Source organism: Lipotes vexillifer, unplaced genomic scaffold, assembly GCF_000442215.2.
Source record: "Lipotes vexillifer unplaced genomic scaffold, Lipotes_vexillifer_v1.1 scaffold661, whole genome shotgun sequence".
In the NCBI taxonomy this organism is placed as follows: Eukaryota; Metazoa; Chordata; class Mammalia; order Artiodactyla; family Lipotidae; genus Lipotes; species Lipotes vexillifer.
The window spans coordinates 169,138-187,060 of NW_006796183.1; the positions used below are offsets into that span (position 1 = coordinate 169,138).

General features: G+C 57.1%; 1 protein-coding gene across 2 annotated transcripts in view; it reads left to right on the plus strand.

Moving 5' to 3' along the window:
* Nucleotides 1-16,401, plus strand: part of TIE1 (tyrosine kinase with immunoglobulin like and EGF like domains 1) — a 19,638-nt gene extending 3,237 nt beyond the window's left edge. The window contains exons 2-23 of one of the 2 annotated variants that reach the window (XM_007468231.1): nucleotides 52-369; nucleotides 451-561; nucleotides 2,032-2,187; nucleotides 2,350-2,481; nucleotides 2,642-2,782; nucleotides 3,002-3,130; nucleotides 3,953-4,098; nucleotides 4,327-4,471; nucleotides 6,550-6,708; nucleotides 6,898-7,035; nucleotides 7,222-7,518; nucleotides 8,066-8,356; nucleotides 8,697-8,887; nucleotides 11,265-11,475; nucleotides 11,637-11,747; nucleotides 11,961-12,151; nucleotides 13,124-13,237; nucleotides 13,347-13,417; nucleotides 14,559-14,599; nucleotides 14,708-14,804; nucleotides 14,893-14,992; nucleotides 15,936-16,401. In XM_007468231.1, coding sequence (XP_007468293.1) covers nucleotides 52-369; nucleotides 451-561; nucleotides 2,032-2,187; nucleotides 2,350-2,481; nucleotides 2,642-2,782; nucleotides 3,002-3,130; nucleotides 3,953-4,098; nucleotides 4,327-4,471; nucleotides 6,550-6,708; nucleotides 6,898-7,035; nucleotides 7,222-7,518; nucleotides 8,066-8,356; nucleotides 8,697-8,887; nucleotides 11,265-11,475; nucleotides 11,637-11,747; nucleotides 11,961-12,151; nucleotides 13,124-13,237; nucleotides 13,347-13,417; nucleotides 14,559-14,599; nucleotides 14,708-14,804; nucleotides 14,893-14,992; nucleotides 15,936-16,007 — 3,362 coding nt within the window. In that variant the 3' untranslated portion in view covers nucleotides 16,008-16,401. The remainder of the gene's footprint in view (nucleotides 1-51; nucleotides 370-450; nucleotides 562-2,031; nucleotides 2,188-2,349; nucleotides 2,482-2,641; nucleotides 2,783-3,001; nucleotides 3,131-3,952; nucleotides 4,099-4,326; nucleotides 4,472-6,549; nucleotides 6,709-6,897; nucleotides 7,036-7,221; nucleotides 7,519-8,065; nucleotides 8,357-8,696; nucleotides 8,888-11,264; nucleotides 11,476-11,636; nucleotides 11,748-11,960; nucleotides 12,152-13,123; nucleotides 13,238-13,346; nucleotides 13,418-14,558; nucleotides 14,600-14,707; nucleotides 14,805-14,892; nucleotides 14,993-15,935) is intronic. The other variant, XM_007468232.1, reaches the window with a different exon arrangement.
* The last annotated feature ends 1,522 nt before the right edge of the window (nucleotides 16,402-17,923 follow it).

Below are 17,923 nucleotides of genomic sequence, written 5' to 3' on the forward strand. Positions count from 1 at the left end.
GAGGGGGAGGGCGGGGCCCTGCCAGATACGGAGCCCGGTGTCCCGGCGCAGGCGCTGCGGTGGACCTGACGCTGCTGGCCGACCTGCGCCTGGCCGAGCCCCAGCGCTTCTTCCTGACCTGCGTGTCCGGGGAGGCGGGGGCGGGCAGGGGCTCGGACGCCTGGGGGTCCCCGCTGCTGCTGGAAAAGGACGACCGCATTGTGCGCACGCCCCGGCCCTGGCAGCCCCTGCACCTGGCCCGCAATGGCTCGCGCCAGGTGACGCTGCGCGGCTTCTCGCAGCCCTCGGACCTGGTGGGCGTCTTCTCCTGCGTGGGCGGCGCGGGGGCGCGGCGCGCGCGCGTCCTCTACGTGCACAACAGCCCGGGAGGTGAGTCCGGCCGCCGGCGGGGAGGAGGGGCAGGAGGGCCTGCCCTTGAGCCCCTGACCCCGCCCTCCATCCGCCTCGCAGCCCACCTGCTCCCGGGCAAGGTCACACACACGGTGAATAAGGGCGACACGGCAGTACTTTCCGCGTGGGTGCGCAAGGAGAAGCAGACAGATGTGATCTGGAAGAGCAACGGTGAGAGGGGCATCTGACCTGGGTGGGCAGGTAAATCCATAGCTCTGACACCCCAACACCTCCATGGCCCTCAGAGTTCCCAGTTTTGGCCCCTGACACGGCACCTGTTACCCCCACTGGCCAACCTCCGGGGCGCCCCCTCTCTCCTGCACCAGGTCCATGGGAAGCACCTGCATCCAACTCATCTCTAGCTGTGAGATGTCCTCCTGCTGCGCCCAGAGGACCAGCAGCCTCGTGGTCAGCCACCTGCTTCCCTGTCACCCCCAAATTAGCGCTGTGTTAGCCCCTCACGTTGGACTCTCCTCTGAGAGTTAGCAGGTGCTATCGCATTAGCCCGTCTGGCAGGGAGCAGCAGTCCCCATGCTGAGGAAGCGAACGGGTAACAAAGTCCCAGAACAGGCAAGGGAGGTTTGGCCTCTTCCAGAGATTTGTCAAGGCACGCGCAGGGGCCTGGGCAGGCCTGGGGATCTCAGCCCAGGCCTGCCCCCATCCTGGCCCTATCAGGCCCTCTGGCCACACCCCATAGAAGGAGGCAGCTTTCCTGTGCGGCCCCACAGATTCCCGCCTCAGCTCTCACACCCGCAGCCCTTTGGCTGACTCATGTGTCCCTGGGCTCCTGAGGGAGGAGGACCCTTCTCTTGGGCCAAGGGCTTTGCCTCCTGAGCTCCAGACCCCCCGAACTGATGAGAGATGTGGAGAGTCAGGTAGACCTGCGTTCCCTAGAATCTCTGTTCCGTCCTGAGCAAAGAGGCAAGAAGGGGTGGGGCAGGGACAAGGACCCTGATATGAGGGTCCACACGTCCTGGAGGGAGAGGCTCCTGGGAACTAGCTGCACGAAGAAGAGGGGAAGAACATTCCAGGAGGAGGATTGCTAAGAGCAAAGGCAGGAAGCTGTGAGATACCACAGTGTTTCTAGAAGAGATACACGCAATTCAGGAACTCAGGAATGTTAGGAGTCAGGCAGCATGTGGAGAGGTGTGGGCTACACAGTGGCCAAACTGGTGAAAATCATTTGCTAAGGAGTCGGATGTTGTCTTGAGGGCAGTGGAGAACTACGGAAGAGCTTAAGCAGGGGAGCTACTGCGGAATCTATTGGAGAAAAACCTCACTGGCTGCTGAGTGAAGGACGGACAGGAAAGGGGGAGACTGGAGGCAGAGAGACTGCTTGGAAGGCTGTGGGAGGCTGGGAGCAGGGTGGTGGCAGTGCACGTGGAGAGGAGTGGGCAGCTCTAGGAGACGAGGGGGAGACTGGACCGGACTTGGTGATTTACTGAGTGGTTGGTGGAACATGGAAAAGGGGATGCTTCCCAGCTTTCTGGCTTTTGGGTCCAGACACTCACCGGTGCCGTCCCCCAGGTCTGCTCACTCTGCCTGGCGCACGTTGGTGTGACGCAGGCCGAGGTGGGCAGCGGGAGGGAACGCCAGCTCCTGTGTGACGCTGAGGCCCCTGTGACCCGTTTCTGCCCCCAGGATCCTACTTCTACACCCTGGACTGGCATGAGGCCCAGGAAGGGCGGTTCTTGCTGCAGCTCCCAAACGTGCAGCCGTCATCAAGCGGCATCTACAGTGCCACCTACCTGGAAGCCAGCCCACTGGGCAGCGCCTTCTTTCGACTCATCGTGCGGGGTCAGGAGCAGAGGGCAGAGGTGGTGGGTGGTGTGGGAGGCTGGGAGCCCTATGGTACTTCCTGTGGACCCCCTGCATCCTCTGGTCCCCCAGGGCTGCCCCAGTCCTCAGCAGCAGTGGTCCAGTGGGTGAGGGTCAGCTGCTGAAAGCACATTCCTGCAGGTTGTGAGGCAGGGCACTGGGGACAGGACTGTACCAAGGAATGCCCGGGCTGCCTGCATGGAGGTGTCTGCCACGACCAGGACGGCGAGTGTGTGTGCCCCCCTGGATTCACTGGGACCCGCTGTGAGCAAGGTAAGGAGGTGGGGGGCGCTAGGACCTGGGCAGGAGAGGATGCCTGGCTGGGGGAAGACTCTCAAACCATGGGCATGGACCTTGGAGGGTGAACATGCCAAGTAGGTCTTGAACCCTGGGGCCCAGAAGAGGCCCCTACACCCACATGCCCTCTTTCTAGCCTGCAGAGAGGGCCGTTTTGGTCAGAGCTGCCAGGAACAGTGCCCAGGTACATCAGGCTGCCGAGGCCTCACCTTCTGCCTCCCGGACCCCTATGGCTGTTCTTGTGGATCTGGCTGGAGAGGAAGCCAGTGCCAGGAAGGTACGGACTAACCCACCCTCCGTGCTCCCTGACCCAGGCAGTCGGCTACAAGCCCGGACACAGCCCTTCACTCTGGCCCCGACGTGCACACCAAGACCTCCACGGTCCCCGCTCACTTGGCCAGTGCCCTCTCTACCCAGCCAGTCATTACCCAGGCCCCAGCCGGCCCTCGTTGCCCCCTGACCTGTGCCCCTCTAACCACACCCCCTCTGTTCCCAGCCTGTGCCCCAGGTCATTTCGGGGCTGACTGCCACCTCCAGTGCCAGTGTCAGAACGGCGGCACTTGTGACCGCTTCAGCGGCTGCGTCTGCCCCTCCGGGTGGCATGGGGTGCACTGTGAGAAGTCAGGTACGAGCTCGGGGGGCTCTGAGGTCCCTCGGAACGGGTCAGCCTTCACCAGACGCATCTCCCTGGCTCAAAGCCCTGCCCTCAGGGAGCTCATGGTCTGGAAGTTCTCACCGCCAGCCCACATCATCCATACAGGGATGGGCAGCACCCCAGGGTGGGTGGGAGCCCAGAGGAGGCCCCGACCAGCCTGAGAGAGTCAGGGAGGGCTTCTGGGAAGAGGTGCGATCTGAGATGGGATATGAAGGACAAGAGAAAGATGTCTGGAGAGAGAGCAGGGCAACGGCCGGGGGATTGAGGACTCAGGCTCAGGTACCAGGACAATGGCGTGAGGGGAGGCTCCGGGAGTGATCAGAGGAGGTCAAATCTTGGGGCCTTTGAATGACAGGCTATAGGATTTGCACTTAATATGGGAGGGCAGCAGGGAATTGTTGAAGAGGCACCGGGCTCTCAGGTTTGTGTTTGAGAGAGGAGACTGTCTGCTGGGTGGGGAGTGGAAGCCGGAGAGCCTGGAAGACCTGTTGCAGGGCCCAGAAACGATGGAGGCCTGAACCAGCGTTCCGGCTGTGAGGCTGGCAAGGGGTCTGGTCTCCGTGTGGGAAGGTATGAGGAGGCAGAGGGTGCAGGAGGTAGACTCAGGGGCAGTCAGAGGTGGGCATGAGGGCCCTGGAGGAGTTGCACAGGACTTTGCTGGCTTTCAGGCCCAGGTGATTGGGCTGCTGGCGATACCTCCACTAAGATGCAGGACTCCAGAGGATGGGCGCTGTGGCAGTCACGTATCTGCCCTTGCAGGGCCTCCAGGATGCGTGTCCCCTCTCTCCCCAGACCGGATCCCCCAGATCCTGGACATGGTTTCAGAACTGGAGTTCAACTTAGAGACGACACCCCGGATCAACTGTGCCGCCGCGGGGAACCCCTTCCCAGTCCGGGGCAGCGTGGAGCTCCGCAAGCCGGACGGCACGGTCCTCCTGGTCAGCCCCGTGACCCCAGCCCAGCACCCCTGCCCCTTCAGACCCCTGACCCCTCGGGGCTCTCTGCGGGCTCTGCCCACCAACCTGACCACAGCTCAAATGGGGCCAGGCTGATTGTTGAGGGACCACCACCCAGGCTCTGTCCCCTCATCAGCCTGGACGAGCACACTTGTATCTGCCACATGGCACACATTCTCTGTGGTCTGTCCCTTCCTCTGTCTCTCTCAGTCCACCAAGGCCATTGTGGAGCCAGATAGGACCACAGCCGAGTTCGAGGTGCCCCGTTTGGCTCTTGGGGACAGTGGGCTCTGGGAGTGCCGCGTGTCCACGTCTGGTGGCCAAGACAGCCGACGCTTCAGGGTCAACGTCAAAGGTCAGTGATGTCCTAGCTGATGCTGCTGAGACTGGGCATCGTAGCAGGAAGGGCAAGGGCATCTAAGGTCACAGCCCAGCACCAGACAGAGAAGAGGGCTTGTCGTCAACCTGAGGCGTGGGCAGGGCATTGTCCAGGCTGGAGCACAGCTCAGTCCCATCTGGAAAGGGCATCCCATGCCCCAGAAATGGGACACCCTGCAGCCTTGCCCAGGGTGATGCCTCCCCTCTCTACCTCCCCCAAACCCCGCCCCACAGACACAGTGCCTTTCACTCCACCTCTGGGATGCCGCATCTCCCCGCCCGCCAACCCCGAGTCACACCACAGGGCACTCATTGCTAGGACAGGGGAGTGCCTGGGGCTGTGGAACTCAGAGGGTGACCTGCTTCATTTCCAAAGGTGCTTCCTGGTGAGTAAGGCGGTAGCTGCCAGTGCCCAGGATCGCTCAGAGCAGAGCACCCACACCTCGGTATAGGTGTCCCTCGCCTTCTCCAGCACCATAAGCCTCAGACGTTCACAGCCCCTGCCGCACCTTGGCTTCTCTTTCCCAGTGCTCCTGACCCCGCCCTCCCCTGACATAAGCCCAAATGTCTTGCTCATCTTCCTCTTTCTCACGGTCAGACTCTGCTTCCCATTCTCTCTCCACCACTCTGTCACCCACCCCGGTGCCCCACCTCCAGCCTTTCTCTTCTCACTCTCCCCAGGCTTTGGGCCCAGACAGCTTGGCTTTGAATCTTCACTACAAACTTGAGCTCCATCATCTAAGCAAGTTACTTATCTCCTCACAGCTTGTTTCTCTCTCTGTGAAATGAGGATATCAGCGCTCCCTTGATAGGGTTGCTATAAAGATTAAATTAGATGATGCTTTTAAGCATTTAGCACAGTGCCTGACACAGGGTATGTGCTCAATGTATGTTGATATTTATTCTTACTATTAGTTAAAATGTCAACTATTCCTAAGATTTCAAATGTTCCCTAGCAACTCCCGGATATGATCTGCAGCCTGGACCCCTCTCCTGGGCCCCAGACCCCATTGGCGGGACCTCTGTGTAGTGGAGGTCTGGTTCTGAAGTCAGCATGGAAGTTACCCGGTGCATGACTCAAGGGCCCACTTTCTATCCAGCCGCCTCCACGTCTAACCTCACATGTGAGCCACAGGCCCAGGGGCTCCATAGGATCCAAACTGGACCTTTCTCTCCCTCCAGACCAGCACCTCCTCCTGACATACTTCTTCCTGCCTGACCCCACTGTTCCCTCCCACCCCCTCAGCCACACCCCTGCACCCTCCTTGACCCTCCCCGATCCATCGATCCATCCATCCATCCATTCTTAGAAAATCCGTCTGGAAAATGTTTGAAAGAGGCAAGGGAACCAGTTAAGGCATTAATGCAATAACCCGGAGAGAAAAGCTAAAGCAGAAAGGGCAGTGACCGTGGGGTAAGGAAACTAAGCAGGAGCACAAAAGCTGTTTGGAGTAGGATGGGCTGATTTTAGGTGGCCTGGTCAGATAGACCCTGTTCAAACCCTGGCTCCGTGTCCTTAAGCAAGTTGCTCCATGTCTCTGAGCCTCAGTTTCTTCATTCATAACATAGGGGTGATGAGCCCTGCCTGAAGGCCCTGGTCAGGATTAGAGACGATGCACGTGAAGCATCCGGGTAGGGCAGGCGCTTCATCACCTGCTACCCTTTTTTTGTTAATTAAGAGAGTGATGGATGATGGAGGGAGGGGCAGAGAGTAGGATGACACCGCCTTGGGTTTCAGCCCCCTCCGTCTGCACCCACCTTGCATGGGCAGAGTGCCCTCCCCCAAACCCCTGTCCAGCCATGCCACTCCCTCACTTCACATCTTTTGGGACACCCTCATGTCCTTATTGCCGAGTCCCTGCACCCTGAGCTGTCCTCCCTGGGCCCTGGACTCTCTGGTCATCTGTTGAACTTGGTCTCTCCCCAGCCCAGGGGGTCCCCCGATCTAAACCGAAAGCCAGAATTGTCTTTGATGCCCAGAAGATAGAGTCTGCTCCTATTTCCAACGACTGGGGGTGCTGTCTGGGCCATGCCTTACCCCAAGTCTCCTGGCAGTGCCCCCGGTGCCCCTGACTGCCCCTCGGCTCCTGGCCAAGCAGAGCCGTCAGCTCATGGTCTCCCCACTGGTCTCCTTCTCCGGGGACGGGCCCATCGCCTCTGTACGGCTGCACTACCGGCCCCAGGACAGCACCATGGCCTGGTCCACCATCGTGGGTGAGCGGGGAGAGAGCAGGGGGTGGAGGTGGGGGTGTCTGGGGAAGGATGGGATGTCAGGCAGTGATGAGGGGAAAGGGGGGATGGAAGGAGGGAGAAGTGTGTGGAGAAGAGAGGGACTGAAGGGAGAGTGGTGGCTTCTGGAAAGAGTTGGGACTGAATAGTGTGTGCTGCACACCCCGCCCCCAGTGGACCCCAGTGAGAACGTGACGTTAATGAACCTGAGGCCGAAGACAGGATACAGTGTCCGCGTGCAGCTGAGCCGGCCAGGGGAAGGGGGGGAGGGGGCCTGGGGGCCTCCCACCCTCATGACCACAGACTGTCCTGGTGAGAGGCCAAGAGTTAACCCTTTCCGCCCCCCAGGGGTTACTGTCCTATACACTCAGGGTTGTCATGGCTTGTCCACCCTGGGGGTCCCTGCCTTTCCCACTGGAGGTTGTCCCCTGGGGATCACTATCCCACCCGGCCCCAGGGACCCACTGGACAGTTCTGACCCCCGACCTCTGGCCCCAGAGCCCTTGTTGCAGCCGTGGCTGGAGGGCTGGCATGTGGAGGGCCCCGACCGGTTGCGAGTGAGCTGGTCCTTACCCTCGGTGCCGGGGCCACTGGTGGGCGATGGTTTCCTGCTGCGCCTGTGGGACGGGGCCCGGGGACAGGAGCGGCGGGAGAACGTCTCGTCCCCCCAGGCCCGCACCGCCCTCCTGACTGGACTCACACCTGGCACCCACTACCAGCTGGACGTGCGGCTCTACCACTGTACCCTCCTGGGCCCAGCCTCACCCGCTGCTCGTGTGCTTCTGCCCCCCAGCGGTACGCTGGGGCGGGGGTGATGGGCTCAAGACGAGGGAGGACATGGGACGCAGGGAACACAGGAGACCCAAAAGGACATGGGAGGTTATAGGAGCCTGGATGGACATGCAGAGAGAATTGCACATGAAAACATGGGCATAGGGAGGACCTGGGATGTGAGGCAGACACAAGCACGGGGAGGACATGACACAGGGAAGGATACAGGATACCAGGAGGACATGGGACTTGGTGGGAACACAGGGTGTGGAGGGACATGGGGAGGACCTACGACACTGGGAGGAGGGTCTGGGCCACCAGGAAGAGAATGTATGTAAGGAGAACATACACGTTCTCCTTACATGTAAGGAGAACCAGGGGCAGCAGAAGCTCAGGGGTAAAGCAAGCCGCAGGGAGAGGGATTCAGCCCAGGAAGGAAGGAGGAGGTCGGCAGGGTGGCTCCCGTTCCGGGTTCGCGGAGCCAGGGACACAGCTAGCGTGGATCTGTCTGACCCCACAGCCACACAGCCCGGTCCCATCTGAGCCCTGCCTTCTCACCCCGTGTCCCCAGGGCCCCCAGCCCCCCGACACCTCCACGCCCAGGCCCTTTCAGACTCCGAGATCCAGCTGGTGTGGCAGCGCCCAGAGGCTCCTGCTGGGCCTATATCCAAGTACATTGTGGAGGTACAGGTGGCTGAGGGCTCAGGAGACCCGCTGTGGATGGACGTGGACAGGCCCGAGGAGACGAGCACCGTCGTCCGCGGCCTCAACGCCAGCACGCGTTACCTCTTCCGTGTGCGGGCCAGTGTCCAGGGCCCCGGTGACTGGAGCGACCTGGTCGAAGAGTCCACCCTAAGCAACGGTGAGAGGGCGGGGCCCAAGAGGACTCCTGGGCCACAGGGTCAGTCTCAGTGCTCTCTCCTTCCAAGCGATCCCCTGCCTTGGAGCTAGGGCATCCTAGGCCCCCTCCCAACAAATGACACAAGCCCTGACACTGGGGACCCTGACCCTTCCCTTCCTATGGCCCATTGTCCTAGTGCTGGAAAAATCATGTCATTCCAGACCCATTGGTCCTAGGCCTGATATACCTGCTCCCTCCCTGGAACTGGGATCTCTGACCTCTCCCTCTGTGTGACCCCATGGTGGCCTCTGGGTTCCCTGACCCAGGCGTCCCTATGATCTGCCCCTCTTATTGGATCCAGGGCTGCAGAGCGAGGGCCCAGTCCAAGAGGTCCAGGCAGCTGAAGAGGGTCTGGATCAACAGCTGGTCCTGGCTGTGGTGGGCTCTGTGTCTGCCACCTGCCTCACCATCCTGGCTGCTCTCTTAACCCTGGCGTGCATCCGCAGAAGCTGCCTGCATCGCAGACGCACCTTCACCTACCAGTCGGGATCGGTCAGTCACCTGTACCTTTCTCAGGGCACATGTGTGCAGACCTTGTGTATATATGTTCCTACCTATACACACATGAGTATTTGTACACTGCGAGTGTGTGTGTGTGTGTGTGTGTGTGTACACGCACACATGGGTGTTTGTGTCATAGGTATAAGACTACACTCAACAACATGCAAGGGTACGATACTTATCAATAATTTTCTTTATTTCTCTAGAAGTGAACTCAACTCACAGCCCATTTATATTCGTGGTGACATGTTTAATATCCCCAGTTCAGAATCACTCGGTTATGTCCATGTTGCACCACGGTCAATTAAGGATTCTCCCCCTTCTCACGAGGGGTGATGGAAGCCTGGGAAACCTGGTGATAACGTAGGGAACGCCTGGGCTCCATGCCGGCCTCTGTCTGGGCAGGCCGTCCGGCACTTGGGAACCACCCTGCACCTGCACGCATCTGTGACTCATGTCCTCAGCCCTTCCGTAGCCTCCTTCCTGCCGGCAGCGCACTCGCGCTGTGAGTTCCTCGTCCCAACCTCCATCCTTGCAAATCCCAGGGCCTCCCTGGGGAGACATAAGAACTCCAGGGGGCTTCCCTGTGCCCTGCCGAAGGCAGCGTATTCTGTGACCCTCAGACCCGTTGCTGCAGACCCTCCTACAGCTGTTGAGCTGGGCCTGCAGCCTCACCTGTCACTCCTGGAAGACAGGAAGCACAGGCCTCCCCTCTCGGCTTCCCTGTAAACCTGGCTGAGTTTTCTGTCCTGTCTATGCCCCTCCAGCCAGCAGGCCCGCACCGAGGGGCTGGGGGTGGGGGTGGGGTGCTGGCTACTCTTCAGGGACCAGGCATCACCTCATCTTGTCACCTCCTCCCAACTGTCTCTCCTCTGGGATCTTCCCCACTGTTGTCACTTATGATCTGAACTCTGACCTTGGTCCTCTGTGCCTGGGCTCTTGATATTTACAGCCAAGCTTTGGCATTTCAAAAAAACAAAAACTAGAACAAAAAACTTCTCTCTCAAGGGCTGATCCTTGTGATACAAAGCCTAGTGTCGAGGCTATTGTCTCTGCCGTGCCTTTAGAAAACTCCCTTCAGAGATTCAATCAGCCTCTTTGTTCCAGGCAGCATTGGCCTCCTTCTGAGGTCAGTGTGTGCAGAAAGCGGCCCTGGCTGTGGCAGGAGAGGGTCACGGGTACGAATGTGGAGGGAAGGAGTAGGAAAGCAGCCTTAAATGGGTATAGGACCCTGACATATATCAAGAGGTACCCCCGCTACATGCACCTGCGTGCGCGTATGCGTGCGTGTATGCATGAGCGCGTGTGCCGGGCGTGAGTGCACGTGTGCGTCCCTGTGAGTACCCCCATCTGTACGTGCCTGTGTCCCTGATACGTGTGTCCCTCTGCTTGTGCTCCTGCTTGAGCACATGTCCACGTGTAGCTCTCATGGATGCCCTGCATACGGGCCGCCACTAGAACATGCGTGTGCATGCTGGTGTTTGCCTTCATCTGTCCATGTTTTGTGTGAATCCACGTGACCTGTGTCCTCAGCCCTCGCCCCTCAAGCTGGGCTGCAGCTCACGTAGGGACCGCACCCACCACCAGGTCTGTCTTAACCCTTCTTTTGGTTCTCATGTTGGCAGCGCCCGTGGTCCTGTTCAGCGGTTTCCTCTTCCTGCTATCAGCCCTGCGCAGGTGGCCCAGGGCTGGTTGGGGGAAGTGGATGTTCCTCTTTTTTATGCTCTACCCTCAGGTCCTGGGGTGATTTGAGAGCTATGGGTGGCCACCAGGTGGGTGGACAGGTGGAATTATGCTCTACTTCCACTGCTGTGGAGAAGAAAACCCATCCACTGGCTCCCCGCAGCTCAGGGCTTAGCATGGAGTAGGTGCACAGTAAATGTGCCCTAGCCCACTGCCCAGGGCTGGACTCCCCGCCAGAGCGTCCTTGGTGACAAAAAAAAAAAAAAAAAACGCTCGTGGGATCAGCACAATAAGGGGAAGCTCATTACTCCCCATCACAGTTCATTCCAATTCCTTTCAGTTTTAAATGTTAGGAGTATCATCCTTCCATCAACTCACGCCATGGCTTCTAGCAATTTTACCCACTCCTTGTTCCTCCAGAGCCACACACACCTGATCCCCAGGTGGCGGCCTCTGCATTTCTCTCCTTGGACATCTGTCCACCCAACAGCCCACCTATGGCTCCATCTCATATGATTCTGTCTCAGTATATGTCCTGTGTCTGACTGTGCCTGGCTGGCCACCAGGGTGCCCTCTGTCTGAGTCTCTGTCCATTCGTCTAACCACTCTTTGTCTGCCTATCTGTGCATCTTGCTGCCCCTGTCTCTTGTGTGGACTGTCTGCCCACTTGTCCCATCCTATGAAGGGTGAGGAGACCATCCTGCAGTTCAGCTCGGGCACCTTGACACTGACCCGGCGGCCAAAACCACAGCCCGAGCCCCTGAATTACCCAGTGCTGGAATGGGAGGACATCACCTTTGAGGATCTCATTGGGGAGGGGAACTTCGGCCAGGTCATCCGGGCCATGATCAAGAAGGACGGACTCAAGATGAATGCAGCCATCAAGATGCTGAAAGGTCCGCTGCGAGTGACTCCCGCCCAAGCCCTGACCCTCTCCTTTGTCCCACAATCCCAGGCCCCACCTGGCTTCCACCAGCAACTGACACCAGCCCTCACCAGCCCATACCCTTTCTCCAGGGTTATTTTCGGCAAAAGTGATATTGGATTCTTTACACAGAGTATGCGTCTGAAAATGACCATCGTGACTTCGCGGGAGAACTGGAAGTTCTGTGCAAATTGGGGCATCACCCCAACATCATCAACCTCTTGGGGGCCTGTGAGAACCGAGGTGAGCCCCCAACTCGTCACCTACCCCTTCTTCCAAACCCCCATTATCAGCCGTCACCTTCGCATCTGTAGCTTGTGGGAAGCTTCGGGATACCGAAACATCACTATTGGTTCTCCTTTGTGCACCAGGTTCCCTGTCTAGTACCATGGGGTGCCTGCTACCACCCCAGGTTGCCTGAGTATAAACTACCACCCTGTATTCCTCACCTCCCAGGTTACTTGTATATCGCCATTGAATATGCCCCCTATGGGAACCTGCTCGATTTCCTGAGGAAGAGCCGGGTCCTGGAAACTGACCCAGCTTTTGCCCGAGAACATGGAACGGCCTCCACCCTCAGCTCCCGGCAGCTGCTGCGTTTTGCCAGTGATGCTGCCAATGGCATGCAGTACCTGAGTGAGAAGCAGGTGTGTGTGAGTGTGTGTTGGGGGAGGGGAGGGGAGACCATCGAGCGGACTTCAGGAGATTAAATCAGCAGGCTCTAACTGATGTGGGATTGAGAAATAAAGAGGGACGTGACCCCATCCTGTCCTGGATGAGTGGGTGAGAACACAGGGCGAGAAGCAGGTCTGAAAAAGGTGTTGCATTTGAAGCATCCAAGGGACATCATGGTGGAGGTGTTGGCTTAGCGGTTGTAGAAGCCAGCCTAAAACTCAGGAGGGAGTCCTGGTCCGGGGACGACAGTCTGGGAGCTGTCACTTCACAGTTGGTGACACTGGTGGCCAGGGAGTGGGCGAGACTCACCAGGAGATGCTGGAGGGTAGAACAGACAGGTGAGGCCCGAGCCCAAGTTCGAGGACACCCCGCTTCAATGAAAGGAGAGAGGGGACAGTTGAGACTGAGGGGAGGCATTTTGAAGTTGTTAAAGTTTTGAGTATCTTTGAAAGCAGAGGGGAAGGGGCCAAGATAGAGGGAGGGGTGATGGAGAGAGGTCTCTGAGGAAGGTGGAGGGCCCAGTGGGGAGGATCTGGAACTCAAGGGAGAGGTCACTTTGGGCAAGAGAAGGGCCTCTCCACGCTCATCAGTGGGGTGGGGGTCAGGGAGAGGTCAGGAAAGGCGGGGTCAGGGAGCACACAAAGAGGAGAAGGTGCAGCGTGGTCACTGGGGAAAAGCCCACCGTCGTCCCAGGAGAGGATACAGCCTGAACTTGGCCGTGGCCCAGGTCACTAGAAGGAAGGGATGACAGCCAGCACTGTGGTTCTTCTCAGGCAGGAGTTTCTGATCCAGGATGAGGCCTGGGTTGGGGGGCAGAAGAGTAAGGGGCTACTAAAGGCATGGAGGGGCCCATGAAGCCAGCCGCGGGGCCAGACCCCTCGCTGGCCCCGGAGTCTGGGGCTCACTCATCCCCCAACTTTCCTGAATTCTGACCGTGCCTGCAGTTCATCCACAGGGACCTGGCTGCCCGAAACGTGCTAGTCGGAGAGAACCTGGCCTCCAAGATTGCGGACTTCGGCCTTTCTCGGGGGGAGGAGGTTTATGTGAAGAAGACGATGGTAAGTCTCACCGGGTCCCTCTCTCAGGGCCAGGCCTGGCCCTGCCTCCCAGAACCTGCTAAACTGCCCCTTTCTCGTCACCTGACCCCTCACACCCACTCTCTCCCAGGGGCGTCTCCCCGTGCGCTGGATGGCCATCGAGTCTCTGAACTACAGTGTCTATACTACCAAGAGCGATGTGTGAGTGTGGTGGGGGAGGGGCGGGAGGGTTTGGTCCCCTGAGGATGCTTGTAGGTGTAACCTGGACACACCTCAGAGATGTCTCAGGTAGTCCAAGGCATGAGTTGGCCATCCCTACGGTGTGTTCCAGGTGTGACAGATGTGTCTCAGGTATACCTTGGCCATGCCTGGCATCTTAGTGGGAAGGCGTGGGGCTAGCTGGAAGGAAGTTTCAACTTGGAAGGTGTGTCAGGAGTAGGATTGGAGTAGGGGTGGTTTAGAGCTATATTTGACTAAGAGACTGGAGGATGCCTTGGAGAGGCTTGGGGATGCTGGTGGATAACACCTTGGTGAATGGAGAGACCACTCAAAGAATGTTCTCGCCTTCCTCTCTGAAGGGGAGGTCATACCCACCCGAGGACCTAACCAGAGCATGACCCCCAAGACGCCCTCTCTGCGCTCACTCCTCCAAACAGCCATCCTGGCACACCCCTGCCCTTCTCTCCAGGGAGCCTGGCCTGCCCAGTGCTCCAGCCCTGGCTCTGCCCCTTGCCCCAAGCCCTTTGGCCTGGCCTGCCCGGCTCACTATCCACCACACCACCACCCCTCTGATCACTACTTGCCTACTTCCTGCTTCTGCCCCAAGACCCCTGAGATTCCCTCCCCCCACTAGAACTTGCACCCTGGCCTCAGCTGCCTCTAACCTGCACAGCTGTCGTTACAGTATAAGAGGCAGTTAAGAGCAAGGGCTTTGGAGTGAGACTGCTAGGGTTTGAATCCCAGCTCTGCCACTTACTAGCTGTGTGGCCTTGGGTGAGCTAGCTAAGCTCTCAGTGCCTCTGTGCCTCCATCTGTAAAATGGGGATAATAATTGTACCTATACCATAAGGTTGGTGTGAGGGTTAAATGAATTAACATACACATTAAATGATCAGTGCCTCACCTACAGTAAGTGCACAGTAAAAATGTTAGCTATGATTACATTAAGCCTGGGAGGCTGTGAAGGAGTTTCAGTTGCAGAGACAACAGCTGGCCAAGGCCAGACCCTTGCAAAGTAAATACACACAGGGGCTGGGAGGGGCTGCACACCTGGGGTAGGTTGACACTAAGCTGCTGGGCCCCGGGGCCTAGAAGGTAACTAAGTACATCCTCCTCATTTCAGTTGGTCCTTTGGGGTCCTCCTCTGGGAGATCGTGAGCCTTGGTGAGTCCCTGACCCCTGTTCCCGAGAGAGTCCCCACCTTCTCCCTACCCCCCCCCCGCAACCCTCCCTCCTGGGCCCTGGGCTGAGAGAGCGTTGCCCTTCCCGCAGGGGGCACCCCGTACTGCGGCATGACATGTGCTGAGCTCTATGAGAAGCTGCCGCAGGGCTACCGCATGGAGCAGCCTCGCAACTGTGATGATGAAGTGTGAGTCCCCTCAGCCTTGAGCCCCGGGAACCCCGTCACCCCAGCAGGCCCCCTGACCCTCACCTCAGCGATCCCCGCCCCCCTGCAGGTACGAGCTGATGCGGCAGTGCTGGCGGGACCGTCCGTATGAGCGACCCCCCTTTGCCCAGATCGCGCTGCAGCTGGGCCGAATGCTGGAAGCCAGGAAGGTGAGGAGACTGCGGGGGACAGGGGCTGGTCTCGCCGAGCTCGCAGGGGTGCCCTCTCATAGGAGCCAGAGAGCAGCAGCCTCTGTGTCCCTGTCCCCACCACTAGCTGCACCACAGCTAGGCCGGGCCCTGGGATGCAGCCCCCCTTTCCAGCTCTCACTGGGTTGGACACTAGGCCCTTCTAAACTCTTCCAAGGCCACTGATTAGCCTCAGCACAAGTCGTTTTCCCAGGTCCCAGGTCCCAGACTCCCTGCCTGTCCTCTGCTGGGGCCATCAGCCCACTCTCATCTGGGACACCTCACCTGCCACAGAGCCAGAGTGGAATCATGAATGATCAGCTCACCAAATGGATGGAGGATGAATGAATGACCCAGTAACTGAATGAATGAATGAATAGAATTAGTGGATGGATGATACAATAATCATTCAAATAAACATGTAATTAAATAACTGAATCTAGTAACCATATAAATAAATGAATTATCACATAAATATAAGTGAAGAAATGCCTCAAAATGAGTAATGTGAAGAGTTCGTCATATGAATTAATGACTAAGTAGTTGAAGGAATTATAAAACGATCTTAAGAATGAAGGAATAATCAAATAACCAGAAAAATGGATGAATCGTCAAAAATAGCCTTACAAACAGATGAATAAGTAAATGAATGGATGAATGCATTAGCAATCAATTCATCGGATAAGGGCATGAAAAAACTCCTCTCGAACAATTGTGTCAAGGGTCTCTCACGTGAGCCCCCAGCTGTGGTCTGATGACCTTGCTGCTCTGGGCTGGTGAGGACCACCCTTGGCCATGGGGTCATCTTGAGTCTCTGAAACAAATCCGTGTCACTTCAAATACCCCAACCACATGGAGGTCAAGGACCTCCAGGGCAGGCACGCCCCCATCCCTGGCCCCCACTAAAGCTTGCTCTGCTCCCCAGGCCTACGTGAACATGTCGCTGTTTGAGAACTTCACGTACGCGGGCATCGACGCTACAGCTGAGGAGGCCTGAGCTGCCATCCGGCCAGAACGTGGCTCTGCTGGCCAGAGCAACCTCGGCTCTTCAGCCTGTGACTTCTGATCCTTGTCGCCTGAGCTGCCTCAAGGAATTGTTTTTTAACTTAAGGAAGAAAAAAGGGGATCCAGGGATGGGGTGGGCTTGCGGGGGGGGGGCGGTCCTCATCTTTGCAGTTGCTCCCAGTGCCTCCTGAATTACTGATGGCTACCCTCACGTCCTTCGTTCTAGTTCAGCTGCTCCACGTTTGTGCTCTTCTGTTCCCTGCCTTCAAACCCCTGCTTCAGCCCCTCCACTCAAGCCAGCACTCACACCACTAACATGCCCTGTTCAGCTGCGCCCCACTCCCAGACTTGTAATCAGGAAAAATAAATGCTCTGAGAAGCTCCATCCAATGTCTACCTTTTACTGCTGGTCAATCCCAGGGAAAAGTTAAGCCAAAGAGGGAGAAACTGGAATTTCCAGGAAAAGAAATGCTATCCCTGGTTACACCGTCATTCCAAGCCCTCTACGGGGGTTGCCTCTCCATGATGGGAGATATTCTTGAAGATCCATTTTATACATACACTACCCCCACATCTCCGTCATAATGAGAAGTCCAGTTCTCCCCTGGTCTCTTCCTGGCTTTCCGGCCTCTTATCACCAATATGTCTCCCTAGGTAGCTGCCAGCCTAGGATTCTTTGCTCTGTCCAAACAGTCCCCTTCCAGGATCGGATCTAGGCCAGCCTCAGCTCAAATTGACACCTCAGCACCGGACAGATTCTGGCCTGTCTTGAGCTCCCATTTTCCTTACGTCTCTAGGCGGCCTTCCCTGGCTTGGTACTGCCCGGCTTGTGGGCCCCAAAGGAAGAAAGCAGAGGTCACTTCCAACTTCAGCCAGCCACGGTAGGATTCCTTTGCCTTCCTCAGAGTCTCTAAGTGTGTGGGGAGGTGATCCCTGTCCTGAAAGCTAGTCCCAAATCACTACCCCATGCTGTGTGGCCTTCAGGTTTGCCCATCCTTTTGATTTGTCACTGCTGGCCTCAGATTTCTCTCCCACTGGTCCTTAAGAAACAAGACTTGTCTTGCTTCTCACATTTTTTCAGCCAATCAGATAAAATCGAAGAAGACATAAAGATAGGATGGTATTGTGGTTAAGAGCACAGATACTGGAATCACACAGACCCATGTCCAAGTCCCTGCTACATCGCTCACTATCTGTGTGACCTTGGTCAACTCACTTAACCTCTCTGAGCTTCAGTTTTCTCCTCTGAAAAATGAAGTTAGTAACAGCGACCTCACTGCTGTTAGCACTAAATAAGATTACACAGGGACGTTTTTCACAACTATGACCTTGGACATGGTGTTCAGCAAGTGTCAGCTGATATCATTATACACAAATGCAGGAAGTTGGGGAAGGGGGTGATTATCAGAATCTGTATTCCAAAAAGACTTGAGTGGTTAGAGAGTGGAGCTGAATTTAAGAAGAAGAAATTAACTGGAGTAAAGGGGAGGCTATGCATGCTAGGGGAGATGGGATTCTCTAGAATGAAATTCCATTTCAGATCTACTGCAGGGATATTTCCAGGTCTTGGATGTGGGGATTAAAAAGTTATCTCTGGTAGGGACCAATATATAAACAAAGATGCCCCTGTGGGGTAACAGGTATGTAAACAAACAATAAAATATAGTGGTGTATACTCTAAGAGAGGGAGACGGGACCTGTGGGATACATAGAAAGGAGATGCAGTCGGGAAGGCTTTTCTAGAGAAGGTAACATTTTAATATGGGCCATGAAGAATAAGCAGGAGCTTAACAGAAGAAAACACCTGGCAGAGGAGACAGCACCTGTGACATGTGGTATGTTCAGGAGCTACAAAGAATTCCCTGTGTCTGGAACAAAGGGAGAACATAGCTCCATGAGGGTAATGAC